Source organism: Mixophyes fleayi, chromosome 5 (genome assembly GCF_038048845.1).
Source record: "Mixophyes fleayi isolate aMixFle1 chromosome 5, aMixFle1.hap1, whole genome shotgun sequence".
NCBI classification, from domain to species: domain Eukaryota; kingdom Metazoa; phylum Chordata; class Amphibia; order Anura; family Limnodynastidae; genus Mixophyes; species Mixophyes fleayi.
The window spans coordinates 415,538-435,165 of record NC_134406.1 but is presented as its reverse complement, the minus strand read 5'-3'; the positions used below and the strand labels follow the sequence as shown (position 1 = coordinate 435,165).

The following is a 19,628-nucleotide window of genomic DNA, read 5'->3' as shown; positions in this document are numbered from 1 at the left end:
ACTGGACAGACAAGTAAGGATGATATCTCCTGAGAAATGAAAAAAGCCAGGAAAAGAGGCTGTTCTCACCATGTCTGCCAGAGCCACGTAGAGAAAGAGACCAGTGGCCACAGTAAATATCCACTGTTGGATTGCTTCATCTGCAGCAATGGAGAGTGCAATGTACAATCCAATAAATGCAGTGAGTGCACTGACGAAATTCAAGAACAGTGCCCAACGAATCCTGAGTCCAGCGTGGAGAAGAGCGGCAAAGTCACCTGTTTAAATGACAACAAGAGTGAAAGTTTTGGTTAGTCAAGTATAGGTGTTGCCAGAAAATATTAAGAAAATAATAAATTGGTTCCATCAAGGTTAAACCTAAATAGTTGTGATTTTCTTTAATAAATTAGCTGTTAAACAAAACCCAAATATTGAAGTTTCCTTAAGAAATATGCTAGCTTCAGAAACAATTCTGACATCTAATTTCCGTGTGTCGGTATTATGCACAGTATGGTATGGGGTAAACCACTTAAACAAGTCGGGGGAAAAAAACTTGCTGGTAATTCACAATGACGTACCATTGCCCTCATATGGGAAATCCATCTATTTGTGCTAATTGATTTGCCACACCTAAGAGACAGGACTTACCCAGCTCATGCGGGAGTTCATGGCAAAACACGGCCAGAGATGTGGCTAGTCCAGTTTTCCAGGATGTTGAGAAAGCAGCTCCCATAGCCAGACCATCTGCAAAGTTGTGTATGGCGTCCCCAATGGTGATCATATATGGGATCATCCGCAGCTCTGCAAGCAAAGTTACATTCATCAATGGAAAAAAATGCAGGAGTGAGGGGGACGTTACTGTGGACTAAAAATCTACAATAATATAGATGAATAAGGGGAAGATAGAATACCAGGCAGAAGAGGATGGGTGAGGGAGGGAGAGGGAAAGGTGAGGGAAAGGAGGAAGGGAGAGGGAAGGGTGAGGGAAAGGAGAGGGAAGGGAGAGGGGAGGGTGAGAGAAGGAAGAGGGAAGGCTGAGAGAAGGGAGGGCGGGAGAGGGAAGGGTGAGGGAAGGGAGTAAGCGAGAGGGAAGGGTGAGGGAAGAGAGAGGGATGGTTGAGGGAACGGAGGGAGGGAGGGAGGGAGGGAGGGAGAGGGAAGGGTGAGGGAAGGGTGAGAGGAGGGAGGAAGTGAGGAAGGAAGGGAGAGGGCATTACCTTAGAGGAGACAGAAGATGATGGAGGGTTGAGGGGGATTATCATGGAGAAGACAGAAGAGGATGGAGGGTTGAGGGGGATTATCATGGAGAAGACAGAAGAGGATGGAGGAGTGAGGGGGGATTATCATGGAGAAGACAGAAAATGATGGAGGGTTGAGGGAGGATTATCATGGAGAAGACAGATGAGAATGGAGAAGTTAGGGGGGATTATCATGGAGGAGACAGAAAAAGATGGAGGAGTGAGGGAGGATTGTCATGGAGCAGACAGAAAAGGACGGGGGAGTGAGGGGGGATTATCATGGAGAAGACAGAAGATGATGGAGGGTTAAAGGAGGATTATCATGGAGAAGACAAAAGAGAATGGAGGAGTGAGGGGGGATAATCATGAAGGAGAGAGAAGAGGATGGAGGAGTGAGGGGGGATTATCATGAAGGAGACATAAGAGCATGGAGGAGTGAGGGGGGATTATCATGGAGAAAACAGAAGATGATGGAGGGTTGAGGGAGGATTATCATGGAGAAGACAGAAGAGAATGGAGAAGTTAGGGGGGAATTATCATGGAGGAGACAGAAGAGGATAGAGGTGTGAGGGGGGATTGTCATGGAGGAGACAGAATAGGATGGAGGAGTGAGGAGGGATTATCATGGAGGAGACAGAAGAGGATGGAGGAGTCAGGGGGGATTATCATGGAGGAGACAGAAGAGGATGGAGGAGTGAGTGGGATTATCATGGAGGAGACAGATGAGGATGAAAGTGTGAGGGGGGATTATCGTGGAGGAGAAAGAAGAGGATGGAGGTGTGAGGGGGGATTATCATGGAGAAGAAAGAAGATGATGGAGGGTTGAGGGAGGATTATCATGGAGAAGACAGAAGAGAATGGAGAAGTTAGGGAGGATTATCATGGAAGAGACAGAAGAGGATGAAGGAGTGAGGGGGGATTATCGTAGAGGAGACAGAGGAAGATGGAGGTGTGAGGGGGGATTATCGTGGAGGAGACAGAAGAGGATGGAGGAGTGAGGGGGGATTATCATGGAGGAGACAGAAGAGGATGGAGGAGTGAGGGGGGATTATCATGGAGGAGACAGAAGAGGATGGAGGAGTGAGGGGGATTATCGTGGAGGAGACAGATGAGGATGGAAGTGTGAGGGGGGATTATCTTGGAGGAGACAGAAGAGGATGGAGGTGTGAGGGGGGATTATCATGGAGAAGACAGAAGATGATGGAGGGTTGAGGGAGGATTATCATGGAGAAGACAGAAGAGAATGGAGAAATTAGGGAGGATTATCATGGAGGAGACAGAAGAGGATGGAGGAGTGAGGGGGATTATCAAAGAGGAGACAGATGAAGATGGAGGTGTGGGGGGGGGATTATCGTGGAGGAGACAAAAAGAGGATGGAGGAGTGAGGGGCTATTATCATGGAGAAGACAGAAGAGGATGGAGGAGTGAGGGGGGATTATCATGGAGGAGACAGAAGAGGATGGAAGTGTGAGGGGGATTATCATGGAGGAGATAGAAGAGGATAGAGGTGTGAGGGGGGATTATCATGGAGGAGACAGAAGAGGATGGAGGAGTGAGGAGGGATTATCATGGAGGAGACAGAAGAGGATGAAGGAGTGAGGGGGAATTATCATGGAGGAAACAGAAGAGGATGGAGGAGTGAGGGGGATTATCGTGGAGGAGACAGATGAGGATGGAAGTGTGAGGGGGGATTATCGTGGAGGAGACAGAAGAGGATGGAGGTGTGAGGGGGGATTATTATCATGGAGAAGACAGAAGATGATGGAGGGTTGAGGGAAGATTATCGTGGAGGAGACAGAAGAGGATGGAGGAGTGAGAAGGGATTATCATGGAGGAGACAGAAGAGGATAGAGGTGTGAGGGGGTTTATCATGGAGGAGACAGAAGAGGATGGAGGTGTGAGAGGGGATTATCATGGAGGAGACAGAGAGGATGGAAGAGTGAGGGGTGGTTTATCATGGAGGAAACAGAAGAGGATGGAAGTGTGAGGGGGGATTATCATGGAGGAGACAGAAGAGGATGGAGGTGTGAGGGGGGATTATCGTGGAGGAGACAGAAGAGGATGGAGCAGTGAGGGGGATTATCGTGGAGGAGATAGATGAGGATGGAGGTGTCATGGGGGATTATTGTGGAGGAGACAGGAGAGGATGGAGGCGTGAGGGGGGATTATCATGGAGGAGACAGAAGAGGATGGAGGAGTGAGGGGGGATTATCCTGGAGAATAAAGAAGATGATGGAGAAGTGAGGGAGGATTATCATGGAGGAGACAGAAGAGGATGGAGGAGTGAGGGAGGATTATCATGGAGAATACAGAAGAGGATGGAGGAGTGAGGGGGGATTATCGTGGAGGAGACAGAAGAGGATGGAGGAGTGAAGGGATTATCGTGGAGGAGACAGAAGAGGATGGAGAAGTTAGGGGGGAATATCATGGAGGAGACAGAAGAGGATGAAGGTGTGAGGGGGGATTATTTTGGAGGAGACAGAAGAGGATGGAGGAGTGAAGGGATTATCGTGGAGGAGACAGAAGAGGATGGAGAAGTTAGGGGGGAATATCATGGAGGAGACAGAAGAGGATGAAGGTGTGAGGGGGGATTATTTTGGAGGAGACAGAAGAGGATGTTGGAGTGAGGGGGTATTATCATGGAGAAGACAGAAGAGGATGGAGGAGTGAGGGGGGATTATCATGGAGAAGAAAGAAGAGGATGGAGGTGTGAGGAGGGATTATTTTGGAGGAGACAGAAGAGATTTGAGGTGTGAGGAGGGATTACCGTGGAGGAGACAGAAGAGGATGGAGGAGGGAGGGGGGATTATCATGGAGGAGACAGAAGAGGATGGAGGTGTGAGGGGGGATTACCATGGTTGAGATAGTAGAGGATGGAATTGTGCAGGGGAGGGAGGAAGGATTATGGTGAAGGAGACAGAAGAGTTTGGAGAGGTGAGGGGAGATTATTGTGGAGGAGACAGTAGACGGTTGAAGGGTGATGGGGGATTATTGTGGTTGAGATACAATAAAATGTAGGTGGGGGATTGTTGTTGAGAAAATATAATAAGAGGGATGTGATGGGAGATTATCATTGACAGGGTAGATGGGGAGAAAACATAGGCAGTGGGTGTGGTTGTGTTGCATATAAATGATTTGTAAATGGTAGTTAAATTCATAATTAAGGACTATGTTAATTTACCTCGACTTTTTATTGGTGTTCTGTTTTTCTCAAGATCTCCACCAGAGTTTACCTACAATAAGAAACAATGGAATGATAAAATAATTGTTTAGAAACATATTTCACCCCAAAAAGGCATAGCAGTAAAATATATGTCCACCAACTGCTTGTGATATTGATGGAGCAAAGTGCTTGCAAAATTTTCTTTTCTTCAGGGAACAATATAAGACAATTGTTAAGCGCACTATATTGTGGTCACCGAAACATGGGCAGTGAGTTCTCATAGTCCCTCTTCTCATGTTACTGTAATTAGGATTTACCAAGAAAATACACAATAAATGCCATCAGGTGGTGTAGAATTCCCGTTACAATGTGAACTCTTATGTTAACTGTAAACTTGCCCATGTAGATGTCATTAGGACTATGTGTGATGCATAAATTGTGCAAACTGATGCAATCTAATTCCAAAGATGGTTCAGGAATGTCATCATCTAAGTTTCATCATTGACATGAAACAATTAAATCTATCTCAGTGTTTTTAGACTTAGATTAATCTCTGTGTGTACAAATCATTCAGTAGAATTAAATTGATTCTGAAATAGTTTGTGGTCAGTTTATGTGCCCCCAATGAGCACATTTATCTCCGTACCAGGTCCGACTGGGACTCCGACTGCTTCTGCTGTTTCCTCTTCTTCTGTTCTTCATGGTAATTTTGTAGGGACACTCCATGGTCACAGTGCCCATGGTCATTGTGCTCATCATCGTCCTCCTAATGTTCAAATATACACAATGCAAATGGTCAGAGATTTCACTCTATTCTTCATAATAACTGACATATGGGGAAGGCATCTCCAGAGGACACTAATGGGAATTCTCCACTCAGTTTGGTCATACAAGATTCTATTTGACCATATGGAGCTGCCTCAGGATAGAATCAATGGACACCTTACTGCTCAGCGTCACTAGCCAGGTACCTAGGAAGGAGCCATTCACCCAAACTGGCAGCCACGATGTTATCATAAGTAATATTTATATTATTATATAATAACCTGTTGTGACAGTTCATGTTTTATTATACTGTACATGGATAGATGGGACAAATCAAGCCAGTCCACCATCCAGAAAAGGTCCAACATTATTTACAGCCCAGAACAGTCAGTCAGCCCATCAGGTAATCTCCCAAACAAATTGTATTTGTATCTGTCTTTTTGATATAGATAAGGCAAGTGTATTTTACACCTATCTATAATGATGTCTGTGTTTCTCTGCCCCCTTCCACCTGGTCTTTAGCGAAGAAGAACCATCAAATTTCTCCCCTATGAGATGGAGAAAATGAATTGTCTACGTAATGATTTGTAATTAAGTATCTGAAAAACAACATATATAAAGATATTGATTTTTTGTTGGCTTTAAGTAAACATCTATGTCTTCCCTAGACACACTTCAGACCATAGACTATAAGGTTCCCCATCCCACTCTCATGTTCAATGCTTCACCACCCATAATTCACCTTGTCTCCCAGCGCAATGCTGAAGATCTTCTCCAGAAGGAAAAAGGCGTAGAGACCACCCAAAACAGCCAAAAGTTTCCAGGTGTAAGTCCGATCTTCTTCATCGTGAGAGTGGCTGTCGGTGTCGCTGTGTGAGTGTAGTCCCAGGAACTGCAGATACAGCAGAATATTAATACATTCCGACAAAAGGGAGCTGTAGGGTCAGATATGTGGGATGTGATATGTTCTTCAAGCGTGAGAAGTAGAAAACTGAGGTCAGATGCTGAGACATATAGAAGTACAGGGGAACTAATAATGCTGATTACAGGGGAACTAATAAATAGTGGAGGAGATTAACACAAGGACAACCTGACCTGTTCACTCCAATATTCGTGACCTAAAGACATTACCTGTGGGATAAGGTGCAGAACTGCGTCTCCAGTCAGAGATCCCACTGCCAGGCTCACAAAGAACTGGATGACGTACTGATATGCACTGGAGCAGGTTGTGCACAGCAGGATTGCGATACCAAACAGTGAACAGAGACACACAATCAGTGTCGCGATAGTGGCGTATATATATTCTGCAAAATAAGGAGCAGAAATTGGTGGAATGTCAAAACAGAAAGTACATTTATATCCACAAGGACGGCACCTGATAAATCAGGTTTTTAGAAATGACTTTAAATTGACCTTTAATTCGTTTTCTTGACACATGCACAAAATAATAATGAATTACATTTTTTTTGTTAAATTATAGAAAACCTGCCCTAAATTCAGTGTCTTCAAATCTGGTCTCCTGACCAGATACGGCCGACAGAAATGATAATATGTTTTATAAGTGACAAACTCTTTTACTATGTTAATAACTCTATTAGTGGCTCTGTTAGTAAATTAGAAAGTGTGTTAGTAACTCTATTAATGACTCTATTAGTGACTCTACTAGTACCTAGTAGTTTATGGCTGTATAAGTGAATCTATTTGTTTCTGTAACTGTCAAATGTTTAATATATCTGCAGTGTAAGTTCCCCTATTGTCTGCCTGAGGTCTCCCAGCATTGTTCTATCTATGTGACTTGCAGGTTGCTTCAGTAGGACGTAGTGGGTTCCTATTCCCAGGTATCCTGTTGGTTTTGGTGCTTTAAGGGTTTATGAGACAATTAACATTGTGAGTTACAAATTTTGGATGGATAAAAGTGGACTTTTCTGGGAAAACTGGGACACATGGATCTCCAAATGATGTTCCAATATCCCATCTGAGACGTCAGTTCTCCCTAGGGTAGTCGGCCACCATCCCAGGATGTGTGACTACAGCTCACTTACTTTCAGCTGTGCTGAGCTGCCCCTCGCTGGTGTCATGCTGGTGGCTCTTTGGACAGATCCCAGTAAGCTGCTGCTGGATCAGACTGGTGCTGATATCTTTGAATTTCTCAGGAGCGATCACTTCATCCACGTTCACCCCATGTATGGTCATGATGTCTTCGGGGCTGAAGCAAGACTTGGGGGGACAAAATGATATTAACATTGCGAGAGGGAAACCATGAAAACCTGACAACAAAGCCCATCTTATTAGAGTGATACTGCTGCCCTTTCAGTTCTTTTATTTTCTCCTTAAATACTACATGGTTTAGCCACAATTATGAGGGTCATAATACCGGAACTGTGTTTATTGAATGTGACAATTTTCTGTGTTCCAAAATATGCTCTCTCCACCCCTTAAATTACATTTAACAATCTCATTCCACAAATGAAATCTAATTTTTACATGTCAGCATAAAGGAAGGCGCACAAGTGAACGCCGCGCACACCTCCAATATAAGGAAGCAAAGGCCCAATAGAAGCCGTCATTTATGTGCATCGCATAAAGAAATATCTCTAGTGGTCACGTACATCTGAACATACATAAATGACCAGATATATATGACTTCCACTCTATGGTGTGTCCAGTATAGAGATGGGCGGGCTCGGTTCCCCGAGAACCGAACCCACTAGAACTTTGCCTACCCGAGTACCGAGCCTGCTCGGCTCGGTACTCTCCCGCCCGCTCGGAATCCAAATCGAGGCCGAACGTCATCGTGATGTCGTCGGATCTCGGGGCTCGGTTCTCGTGATAATTGAAATCCATAAATACCTGCCTCCACAGCAATCCATCGCCATTTGACAGAGGGACAGAGCAGGGTGTAGTCACAGGCTGATTAGAGCAGGGACAGAGAATATACCTTATTCTTCATCCTATTCTGATAACAATTCTGATAACAATTGATAGAGAAGAGAGGAGGATAGAGGAGTCTTTTTTTTTTCTTCAATATTTGGCACTCCAAGTGCTTTGGGGTGTCCCCCAATTCTTTTGCATTAATATTTCTGGCTGTCAAAAGTACTATTTTTCAGCAGTCTAAAAAAATAATATTTAGCACTCCAAGGGCTAGATTTACTAAGGTGCGGGTTTGAAAAAGTGGGGATGTTGCCTATAGCAACCAATCAGATTCTAGCTTTCATTTATTTAGTACCTTCTACAAAATGGCAGCTAGAATATGATTGTTTGCTATAGGCAACATCCCCACTTTTTCAAACCCGCAGCTTAGTAAATCTAGCCACAAGTGCTTTTGGGGTGTCCCCCATTCTTTTGCAGAAATTTATCTGGCTGTCAAAAAAGTTCTATTTTGCAGCAGTGCCCAAAAAATAATATTTAGCACTCCCATTTGTTTTGGGGTGTCCCCCATTATTTTGCAGAAATTTATCTGGCTGTCAAAAAAGTCCTATTTTGCAGCAGTGCCCAAAAAATTATATTTAGCACTCCAAGTGCTTTTGGGGTGTCCCCCATTTTTTTGCATTAATTTTTCTGGCTGTCAAAAGTCATATTTTGCAGCAGTATCTAAAACAATTTGTAGCACTACAAGTGCTTTGGCCTCATAATGGATTCAAAGCAGTCCACATATGAGCAGAATCAGCAACCAGGTTCTGTCACCAGTCCTGATGGTAGTGTTCCCAGTACGTCATCTGGTAAAGGCGATGTCAAACTACACAGTCTTTTGAAATCAGTCAAAAAAACACACATCCAAAATTTTTTTACCGTGTTGAAGCGAAAAAGAAGTGTAACTGAGGAAAAGTTAAGTGCCGATAAAAAAAAAATTGCCAACATGCCATTCTACACACGCAGTGGCAAAAGAGAGAATGAGGCCTTCACCTTTCTCTATTAGTGGCAGATCAAAAAATGTTACCGAGCCCACAAGTGGTGTGGACTGCTGTGTGGACTACTGTTACGCGTCAAAGCCGAGCTGCAAGATAACAGTGAGGCATTAGAGGATGATGTTTGCTCTGAATCAGAAATGACACCAATCCCTGTGGAAAGTCCATCCAACAGTTTAATTGTGAGCATTCTGTTAGTGTACCCATAAAGAGGGACCCTTTCAGCAGTTCTGCTGATGTGTGCCTGAACAGCCCGAGTGTAGCCGGTGATACACAAATTGAGTATGCCACTTTGGAATTAGAAGAGGGGGAGATTTGTGTAGGCGATGAGGGCGCTAATGATGATGTTGATGATTATGATGCAGACAGATACCAAATTGTCTTTCGCAATTTCTATTTATATTCACGATCATATACCGGCTGAACAGTTTTCTATTTTACTCCTAGTGGAGAGGGGATCTGATGCAGACAGATACCAAACTGCCTTTGTCCATTTCTTTTTATATTCTAGTTCTACAGTCTATGCAGGCTGCTTTTGTTCTATTTTACTACAAGTGGATGAGGGGGGGCTGATGCAGACAGATACCAAACTGCCTTGGTCCATTTATTTTTACTCTCTAATCCTACAGTCTATGCATGCTGCTTTTGTTCTATTTTACTACAAGTGGATGGGGGGGGGGGTGCTGATGCAAACAGATACCAAACTGCCTTTGTCCATTTCTTTTTACCTTCCAATTCTACAGTCTTTGCAGACTGCTTTTTTTTATATTCAACTACAAGTGGAGGGCGGGGGGGGGGGGGGGCATAGATAGCCACCAAACTACCTTGGTCCATTTATTTTTACTTTCTAATTCTTCAGTCTATGCAGGCTGCTTTTTTTTCTATTCAACTACAAGTGGAGGGCGGGGACAGGGGGGGGGGCATGGATAGCCACCAAACTACCTTGGTCCATTTCTTTTTACTTTCTAATTCTACAGTCTTTGCAGGCTGCTTTTTCTCTATTCAACTACAAGTGGAGGGCGGGGGATCATAGATAGCCACCAAACTACCTTGGTCCATTTATTTTTAGTTTCTAATTCTACAGTCTATGCAGCCTGCTTTTTTTCTATTCAACTAGTGGAGAGTGTAATATACACCCAAAGACAATGGCTGCATTGCCAATAGGCTAAGATGAAGAGGAAGACAACCAGATTTGTGTGCAGAATTAAGGACGGCCTACCAGGGATTAAACAGTTTTCTTCCTAATTTATTAGCTTTAGAAATACCTTACTTATCCAAGAAACAGGTGGAGCACTAAATTAGGTTATTTTATGCCCAAAAACATTGATTTTTAAACAAAATTGCAAAACAAAACCAAAACCAAAACCAAAACACGCAAGGGCGGTTTGGCAAAACCAAAACACAATGGTAATCCAGATCCAAAACCAAAACCAAAATACGGGGTCAGTGAGCATCTCTAGTCCAGTGTGTGGATGATGGGTGTGTCCAGTGTGTGGATGATGGGTGTGTCCAGTGTGTGGATGATGGGCGTGTCCAGTGTGTAGATGATGGGCGTGTCCAGTCTGTGTATGATGGGTGTGTCTAGTGTGTGGATGATTGGCGTGTCCAGTGTGTGTATGATGGATGTGTCCAGTCTGTGGATGATGGGCGTGTCCAGTGTGTCAATGATAGGCGTGTCCTGTGTGTGGATGATGGGCAGGTCCAGTGTTTGGGTGATGGGTGTGTCCAGTGTGTGGATGATGGGCGTGTCCAGTCTGTGGATGATGGGTGTGTCCAGTGTGTGTGTGATGGGCGTGTCCAGTGTGTGGATGATGGGCGTGTCCAGTGTGTGGATGATGGGCGTGTCCAGTGTGTGAATGATGGGTGTGTCCAGTGTGTGGATGATGTGTGTGTCTCCAGTGTGTGGATGATGGGTGTGTCCAGTGTGTGGATGATGGGTGTGTCCAGTGTGTGGATGATGGGTGTGTCCAGTGTGTGGATGATGGGTGTGTCTAGTGTGTGGATGATGGGTGTGTCCAGTGTGTGGATGATGGGTGTGTCTAGTGTGTGGATGATGGGTGTGGCCAGTGTGTGGATGATGGGTGTGTCCAGTGTGTGGATGATGGGTGTCTCCAGTGTGTGGATGATGGTGTGTCTCCAGTCTGTGGATGATGGGTGTGTCCAGTGTGTGGATGATGGGTGTGTCCAGTGTGTGGATGATGGGTGTGTCTCCAGTGTGTGGATGATGAGTGTGTCCAGTGTGTGGATGATGGGTGTGTCTCCAGTCTGTGGATGATGGGTGTGTCCAGTGTGTGGATGATGGGTGTGTCTGCAGTGTGTGCATGATGGGTGTGTCTAGTGTGTGGATGATGAGTGTGTCCAGTGTGTGGAGAATGGGTGTGTCCAGTGTGTGGATGATGGGTGTGTCCAGTGTGTGGATGATGGGTGTGTCCAGTGTGTGCATGATGGGTGTGTCCAGTGTGTGGATGATGGGTGTGTCCAGTGTGTGGATGATGGGTGTGTCTAGTGTGTGGATGATGGGTGTGTCTAGTGTGTGGATGATGAGTGTGTCCAGTGTGTGGAGAATGGGTGTGTCCAGTGTGTGGATGATGGGTGTGTCCAGTGTGTGGATGATGGGTGTGTCTCCAGTGTGTGGATGATGGTGTGTCTCCAGTCTGTGGATGATGGGTGTGTCCAGTGTGTGCATGATGGGTGTGTCCAGTGTGTGGATGATGGGTGTGTCCAGTGTGTAGATGATGGGTGTGTCTAGTGTGTGGATGATGGGTGTGTCCAGTGTGTGGATGATGTGTGTGTCTCCAGTCTGTGGATGATGGGTGTGTCCAGTGTGTGCATGATGGGTGTGTCCAGTGTGTGGATGATGAGTGTGTCCAGTGTGTAGATGATGGTGTGTCTAGTGTGTGGATGATGGGTGTGTCCAGTGTGTGGATGATGTGTGTGTCTCCAGTCTGTGGATGATGGGTGTGTCCAGTGTGTGCATGATGGGTGTGTCCAGTGTGTGGATGATGGGTGTGTCCAGTGTGTGGATGATGGGTGTGTCTGCAGTGTGTGCATGATGGGTGTGTCTAGTGTGTGGATGATGAGTGTGTCCAGTGTGTGGAGAATGGGTGTGTCCAGTGTGTGGATGATGGGTGTGTCCAGTGTGTGGATGATGGGTGTGTCTCCAGTGTGTGGATGATGGGTGTGTCTCCAGTGTGTGGATGATGGGTGTGTCTCCAGTCTGTGGATGATGGGTGTGTCTAGTGTGTGGATGATGGGTGTGTCTAGTGTGTGGATGATGGGTGTGTCCAGTGTGTGGATGATGGGTGTCTCCAGTGTGTGGATGATGGTGTGTCTAGTGTGTGGATGATGAGTGTGTCCAGTCTGTGGATGATGGGTGTGTCCAGTGTGTGGATGATGGGTGTGTCTGCAGTGTGTGCATGATGGGTGTGTCCAGTGTGTGCATGATGGGTGTGTCCAGTGTGTGGATGATGGGTGTGTCCAGTGTGTGGATGATGGGTGTGTCTAGTGTGTGGATGATGAGTGTGTCCAGTGTGTGGAGAATGGGTGTGTCCAGTGTGTGGATGATGGGTGTGTCTGCAGTGTGTGCATGATGGGTGTGTCTAGTGTGTGGATGATGAGTGTGTCCAGTGTGTGGAGAATGGGTGTGTCCAGTGTGTGGATGATGGGTGTGTCCAGTGTGTGGATGATGGGTGTGTCCAGTGTGTGCATGATGGGTGTGTCCAGTGTGTGGATGATGGGTGTGTCCAGTGTGTGGATGATGGGTGTGTCTAGTGTGTGGATGATGGGTGTGTCTAGTGTGTGGATGATGAGTGTGTCCAGTGTGTGGAGAATGGGTGTGTCCAGTGTGTGGATGATGGGTGTGTCCAGTGTGTGGATGATGGGTGTGTCTCCAGTGTGTGGATGATGGTGTGTCTCCAGTCTGTGGATGATGGGTGTGTCCAGTGTGTGCATGATGGGTGTGTCCAGTGTGTGGATGATGGGTGTGTCCAGTGTGTAGATGATGGGTGTGTCTAGTGTGTGGATGATGGGTGTGTCCAGTGTGTGGATGATGTGTGTGTCTCCAGTCTGTGGATGATGGGTGTGTCCAGTGTGTGCATGATGGGTGTGTCCAGTGTGTGGATGATGAGTGTGTCCAGTGTGTAGATGATGGTGTGTCTAGTGTGTGGATGATGGGTGTGTCCAGTGTGTGGATGATGTGTGTGTCTCCAGTCTGTGGATGATGGGTGTGTCCAGTGTGTGCATGATGGGTGTGTCCAGTGTGTGGATGATGGGTGTGTCCAGTGTGTGGATGATGGGTGTGTCTGCAGTGTGTGCATGATGGGTGTGTCTAGTGTGTGGATGATGAGTGTGTCCAGTGTGTGGAGAATGGGTGTGTCCAGTGTGTGGATGATGGGTGTGTCCAGTGTGTGGATGATGGGTGTGTCTCCAGTGTGTGGATGATGGGTGTGTCTCCAGTGTGTGGATGATGGGTGTGTCTCCAGTCTGTGGATGATGGGTGTGTCTAGTGTGTGGATGATGGGTGTGTCTAGTGTGTGGATGATGGGTGTGTCCAGTGTGTGGATGATGGGTGTCTCCAGTGTGTGGATGATGAGTGTGTCCAGTCTGTGGATGATGGGTGTGTCCAGTGTGTGGATGATGGGTGTGTCTGCAGTGTGTGCATGATGGGTGTGTCCAGTGTGTGGATGATGGGTGTGTCCAGTGTGTGGATGATGGGTGTGTCTAGTGTGTGGATGATGAGTGTGTCCAGTGTGTGGAGAATGGGTGTGTCCAGTGTGTGGATGATGGGTGTGTCTAGTGTGTGGATGATGAGTGTGTCCAGTGTGTGGAGAATGGGTGTGTCCAGTGTGTGGATGATGGGTGTGTCCAGTGTGTGGATGATGGGTGTGTCCAGTGTGTGGATGATGGGTGTGTCTCCAGTGTGTGGATGATGAGTGTGTCCAGTGTGTGGAGAATGGGTGTGTCCAGTGTGTGGATGATGGGTGTGTCCAGTGTGTGGATGATGGGTGTGTCCAGTGTGTGGATGATGGGTGTGTCTCCAGTGTGTGGATGATGGTGTGTCTCCAGTCTGTGGATGATGGGTGTGTCCAGTGTGTGCATGATGGGTGTGTCCAGTGTGTGGATGATGGGTGTGTCCAGTGTGTAGATGATGGTGTGTCTAGTGTGTGGATGATGTGTGTGTCTCCAGTCTGTGGATGATGGGTGTGTCCAGTGTGTGCATGATGGGTGTGTCCAGTGTGTGGATGATGAGTGTGTCCAGTGTGTAGATGATGGTGTGTCTAGTGTGTGGATGATGGGTGTGTCCAGTGTGTGGATGATGTGTGTGTCTCCAGTCTGTGGATGATGGGTGTGTCCAGTGTGTGCATGATGGGTGTGTCCAGTGTGTGGATGATGGGTGTGTCCAGTGTGTGGATGATGGGTGTGTCTGCAGTGTGTGCATGATGGGTGTGTCTAGTGTGTGGATGATGAGTGTGTCCAGTGTGTGGAGAATGGGTGTGTCCAGTGTGTGGATGATGGGTGTGTCCAGTGTGTGGATGATGGGTGTGTCTCCAGTGTGTGGATGATGGGTGTGTCCAGTGTGTGGAGAATGGGTGTGTCCAGTGTGTGGATGATGGGTGTGTCCAGTGTGTGGATGATGGGTGTCTCCAGTGTGTGGATGATGGGGGTGTCTAGTGTGTGGATGATGAGTGTGTCCAGTGTGTGGAGAATGGGTGTGTCCAGTGTGTGGATGATGGGTGTGTCCAGTGTGTGGATGATGGGTGTGTCTCCAGTGTGTGGATGATGGGTGTGTCCAGTGTGTGGAGAATGGGTGTGTCCAGTGTGTGGATGATGGGTGTGTCCAGTGTGTGGATGATGGGTGTCTCCAGTGTGTGGATGATGGGGGTGTCCAGTGTGTGGATGATGGGTGTGTCCAGTGTGTGGATGATGGGCGTGTCCAGTGTGTGGATGATGGGTGTGTCCAGTGTGTGGATGATGGGTGTGTCTCCAGTCTGTGGATGATGGGCGTGTCCAGTGTGTGGATGATGGGGGTGTTCAGTGTGTGGATGATGGGCATGTCCAGTGTGTGGATAATGGGTGTGTCTAGTCTGTGGATGATGGGTGTGTCTAGTGTGTGGATGATGGGCGTGTCCAGTGTGTGGATGATGGGTGTCTCCAGTCTGTGGATGATGGGTGTGTCTCCAGTCTGTGGATGATGGGTGTGTCCAGTGTGTGGATGATGGGGGTGTCTAGTGTGTGGATGATGGGCGTGTCTAGTGTGTGGATAATGGGTGTGTCCAGTCTGTGGATGATGGGTGTGTCCAGTGTGTGGATGATGGGTGTCTCCAGCATGCAATATATCTGTGTATACAAACAGGACACAATATAAAGCAATAGTCAACTCATGATTTCCATTATGGGATTACAGAGTGCAGGACCCACATTCAGTGCTATTCAATTCTCTCTGGAGAAAGTAAAACCAATCACTAGACATTGGCCTTTATTCTCAGGTGCTGTGTAGCATCCCCTGTCCTGGTACTTATGTATAGCTGGCTATATATATTGGGCTAAGTAAGGGGACCGGAGGTCCACACTAAATGGAAGCATATATTGTATATAATCATCTGGTCAGTGCTGCTCTGTTGTCCTTCATGTTGCATGTAAATCTCAGTAGCTGTGCTGTTTGTATTTGTGTGGGCAGCAGCACAGTACTACCGTCTGTTGCCCAGTATAGCATAGGTGAAGGCACGGTTAAGGGGCACTTTCTGGTGGGATGGCAGATGTGTGGATCCTAGTGCATCGATTGATTATTCATCTGGTCAGTAGTTGTAAGGTAAGAGGGAACTCCAAAGTAAACCTGTAATATTACCACCCCGCAGACAGGGAGGCAGAGTAACACCATCTTGTGGCAGGGACAAATCATTACAACCTGAAATAGGGACTGTGATAAAGCAGGTACTACTGGACTGAAAACTTTGTATTCATCACCCGTTTCTCACAGTTTAATGTATTTTTTAATCCTTGGCCCAGTCTACGTATATACACCAGAGCATCGGTGTATTATATGTATTATTATTTCCTGTTATTAGGTACATTTTGCCCTTGCTATTACCTGCAATATTGTATGTAGTATAAATATAAAGAATATTGCCATACTCTGTGAAACTAACAGGACAGCAACAGTCATTTTGCTAGTGTTAGCTAATGTAATTACCATTTATCTGAAATGTTTATTGTTATGAGGGGCTGCTTAGAGTTGCTTTGTAATCAGAACAATATCTGAGTTAACTAGTTGGCAGCCCATGTTCATTAGCTAGGTTAACAGGTAATCTGAGAGGTAATGAGGTTAGAACTGGTAAATGATATGCAATGTGCCTCCACAGTAATATATTGGGTAAGATAGCATTGGGAAATGTATCAATATTAATCAAATATAAATGTTATTGTATCAAAATGTATCACAGATTCAGATGGCGTAACACTGCTGATACACTGTGTCAAAAGTCTTATTGTTTCATGTAAGCGTGAAGTGTCATTCCCTGGTGTAATATTGTAACCTCATGTTTAGTGTATCCAGCCAAAATAGCTAATTGAGTTAAGCCATTTTATTGTATAATCAAGGTAACAGGGACAGTATGTCTAGCAGTTAAAGTGTCCCTGCTGTAAGAGGGAGGTTTGAGACATTTGACCCTATTTCCTGTGCATACAGGGAAGAATATAGGGGGAGCAGAATGTCAAGGGAGCTATTTTAGTTGGAGGATCCTGGTGTACAAGACATCAGCGCAAAGGACTCTGGGCCAGGCATTGTGGTGACGCTGGAGGAAACCCTACCAGGACAGGGTCGGTGTGAGCCAGTAGGCTGGGAGACACCATAACTGTTTTGCTAAACGGTAGTGGTAATATTGCGGGAGGGTAAAACTCTGAAAGAGACCTAGATTATTACTTTGGAGTGCTGACTGCAAGAGGCTGCTGGAGGATACATGCTACCATTACCCCGTATCTTGTGAACGTCTTGAGGTTTTGTGCAGTTGTAATAAAGTCTTATTTTGGATATATTTTGGTCTACCCGAGTGAGTTGAATCCCACAGAGGGTAACTGCCATCCCAGCCAAGGGTGGTATCCTCACAGGGACAGTTAATGAATATTGTAAAGTGAGTGTAGTTTCTATGTAACAGCATTGGGGTCCTATCCTCAAGCCCGGGGCCCATTCTATAGAAGAAGAAATGAAGCCTATAATATTATTATTATAAGAAGAATTATACACAAACCTCATTCCAGCGATCCACATGTACTTCATCTGTTTGTTCTAAGCTGCGTCTTTTCCTATTTCCTGTCTGGTTAATGGGATCAGCATGATTATCCTCTTCATGGTCATCTTCGTGGTCATCTTCACTCACCAAGTTTAGAGCTTCCATGAGGGTGGTCAGTCCTGGAAGGAGAAGAGGTTGGAGAATATAATATATAATATTGCAACACATTCCGGGCTCCCTTCTATACAGTTACTATAATAACCAAGCGCTCTAATTCTGACATCATGTTAGTAATCACCTGATTGAGCCCTGTTATTGGAGCTCTCACACGGGTCCTTATTACTGACATCAAAGAAAACACTGGAAGTAGCGCTAATAGTTTATATTTGTATGTATTACGTGACCAAAGAAAGCAGCTTGAAGCAAGTATATTGTCTGTAACATTATTGCTGTATAATCATTGGCTAAAGTCAGTGAATAAGAAAGTGGTACAAAAACATTACAATTGGAAGCCTCCCAGAGCCTGTAATCCAGGACAGCTCAGGCTTTTACCTACAAGGTGTCACGATCTGCATCCTGCAGCTCCTGTCTGCCAGGAACTATGTTGGACCTTTGTATATTGATGTATCCTGCCTGTAGTAACATGTTCCACCAAAGGGGCCACTCAGACTGCTCTCTCATTTGCCAGACCTGCCTCGTTATTCCTGTAAGCTTAAACAGCTGCCTCTGGCCTATAAAGGCTGCCTGTCCCAGCAACCTGGGTTACATCATCTGTTTTATTTCCTGTGTTGCTGTTCCTGTTCCCATGTCTTATACTTATTGATCTGGTTTTGACCTTGGCTCGTCCCTCTGTTTTTGCATCTCTTTCTATGACCCCTGACTCGGCTTGTCTGTGACTCTGTACCTGCTTCTCTACTAAGTTGCCAGATCTTCAGTTCTACTCTCCTGTTCAGATGTCCTGTTCCCTGGCTCCTGTTTACTGCCTGTTCTCTGAGTTTCCAGCACATCTATCCGCAGATCCTCTCAGCCACTTTGACTACTCCACTATCCTGTGGTAATGCTCTGCAGATTATTGCCAACTATTCTCTGAGTCTCCAGCACATCTATCCGCAGATCATTGCATCCTGTGTCTGTTATCTTCAGTGCCTTGCTCCGCAGACCGTCACACCTAGTGTGTCATCTCCACTACTGCGTGATAAAGTCCTGCCTTCTGCATATGTTATTTAATGAGTCCTTCTGCCATTTCTGCCATACCCTACCGTACTGCATCCTGAAACCTTTGTAACCGGTGTTCTTATAAAAACCACTTCATTCATTACGCTCTTTCCGTGGTTTTATATTGGGAATCCTGACACAAGGTTTGTTTCCAGCCATGGTCCCAGACCTGAACTCATGTTTAGTCCATATTGAAAGAGCGCATAGAGTTCTCCGCCGTAAACCAAAAGATAATGAGCCTCAATGTGACATAATCATCCATTTTCTGAGTTTTAAAGATAGAGATTGTGTATTGTAAGCAGTCTGGAGAAAACCTCAAGTACTACACAGATACCTCAAACTACAGATCTATCAGGACTTATCCCCAGTGACTATCACCAAGAGGAGAGGACTCCGCAACTACAATATTGCTGCACAACAGGGCTATTCGCTACTGGTGGGGTTACCCCTTCAAGCTGATAGTAGGCCGTGGAGAAAAAACTGTCTTAGTAAATGATCCTAGAGATGGAGAAGATCTACTCACTCAACTTCACAAATCTAGATCGGGCCCATCTAACCAGCACTAACCCTCGTCTAGATCAACAACCCCTGCTCCATGTTTGGCTCTTCTATGATCACCTCACCACCCACCACCCCTCAAAATGTCAGCGAAATTGGACACATTGTAAGCACCTTGGTTGATTACCAAGATCTGACAGTTATCGCTCTTTGACATTGTCTTCACGATTGATCAGGAGCAGAATGAGCTGAACATGCTGCTATGAGAGTTGCCCTTTGGCCTGGTGAATCTATTCCTGATTGGTAGCCTGCTCAAACCTCCACCCGAGATTGGTGCAGTTTTCAAGTGATCATTTGAATTTATGGCTGAGGTGGAGGTTCTGTTTCTATGTAAAGAATGGCTATTGCTGTGTTCTCCCTCTCTCTTGCCTACAGGAAAGTACTGTTTAAGGGCTAGGGCTCCTGTTGGACTCATCCAGAATTGTGGGGATCTCATCTGTTAAACCTAAGCAGGAAGACATTGGGCTTAGTTCCTGCCATGCTGGCAGAAGAGTGAACGGTGTGACTCAATAACCGGTACAATGTTCAAGAAGAACGGTGATTATAGCCCCTTTAGAGTAGGGTTGTTCTGTAGGCTATC

The 19,628-nt window shown here is 45.9% G+C and overlaps 1 protein-coding gene across 1 annotated transcript in view; it reads right to left on the bottom strand.

The window, feature by feature from the left end:
* SLC39A4 (solute carrier family 39 member 4) overlaps positions 1–19,628 on the bottom strand; it is a 50,430-nt gene that overhangs the window by 5,434 nt on the left and 25,368 nt on the right. The window contains exons 4-11 of the mRNA XM_075211484.1: positions 17,294–17,454; positions 7,188–7,362; positions 6,277–6,449; positions 5,888–6,037; positions 5,027–5,146; positions 4,399–4,450; positions 628–780; positions 70–257 (exon numbers count right to left, since the gene is read on the bottom strand). Coding sequence (XP_075067585.1) covers positions 70–257; positions 628–780; positions 4,399–4,450; positions 5,027–5,146; positions 5,888–6,037; positions 6,277–6,449; positions 7,188–7,362; positions 17,294–17,454 — 1,172 coding nt within the window. The remainder of the gene's footprint in view (positions 1–69; positions 258–627; positions 781–4,398; positions 4,451–5,026; positions 5,147–5,887; positions 6,038–6,276; positions 6,450–7,187; positions 7,363–17,293; positions 17,455–19,628) is intronic.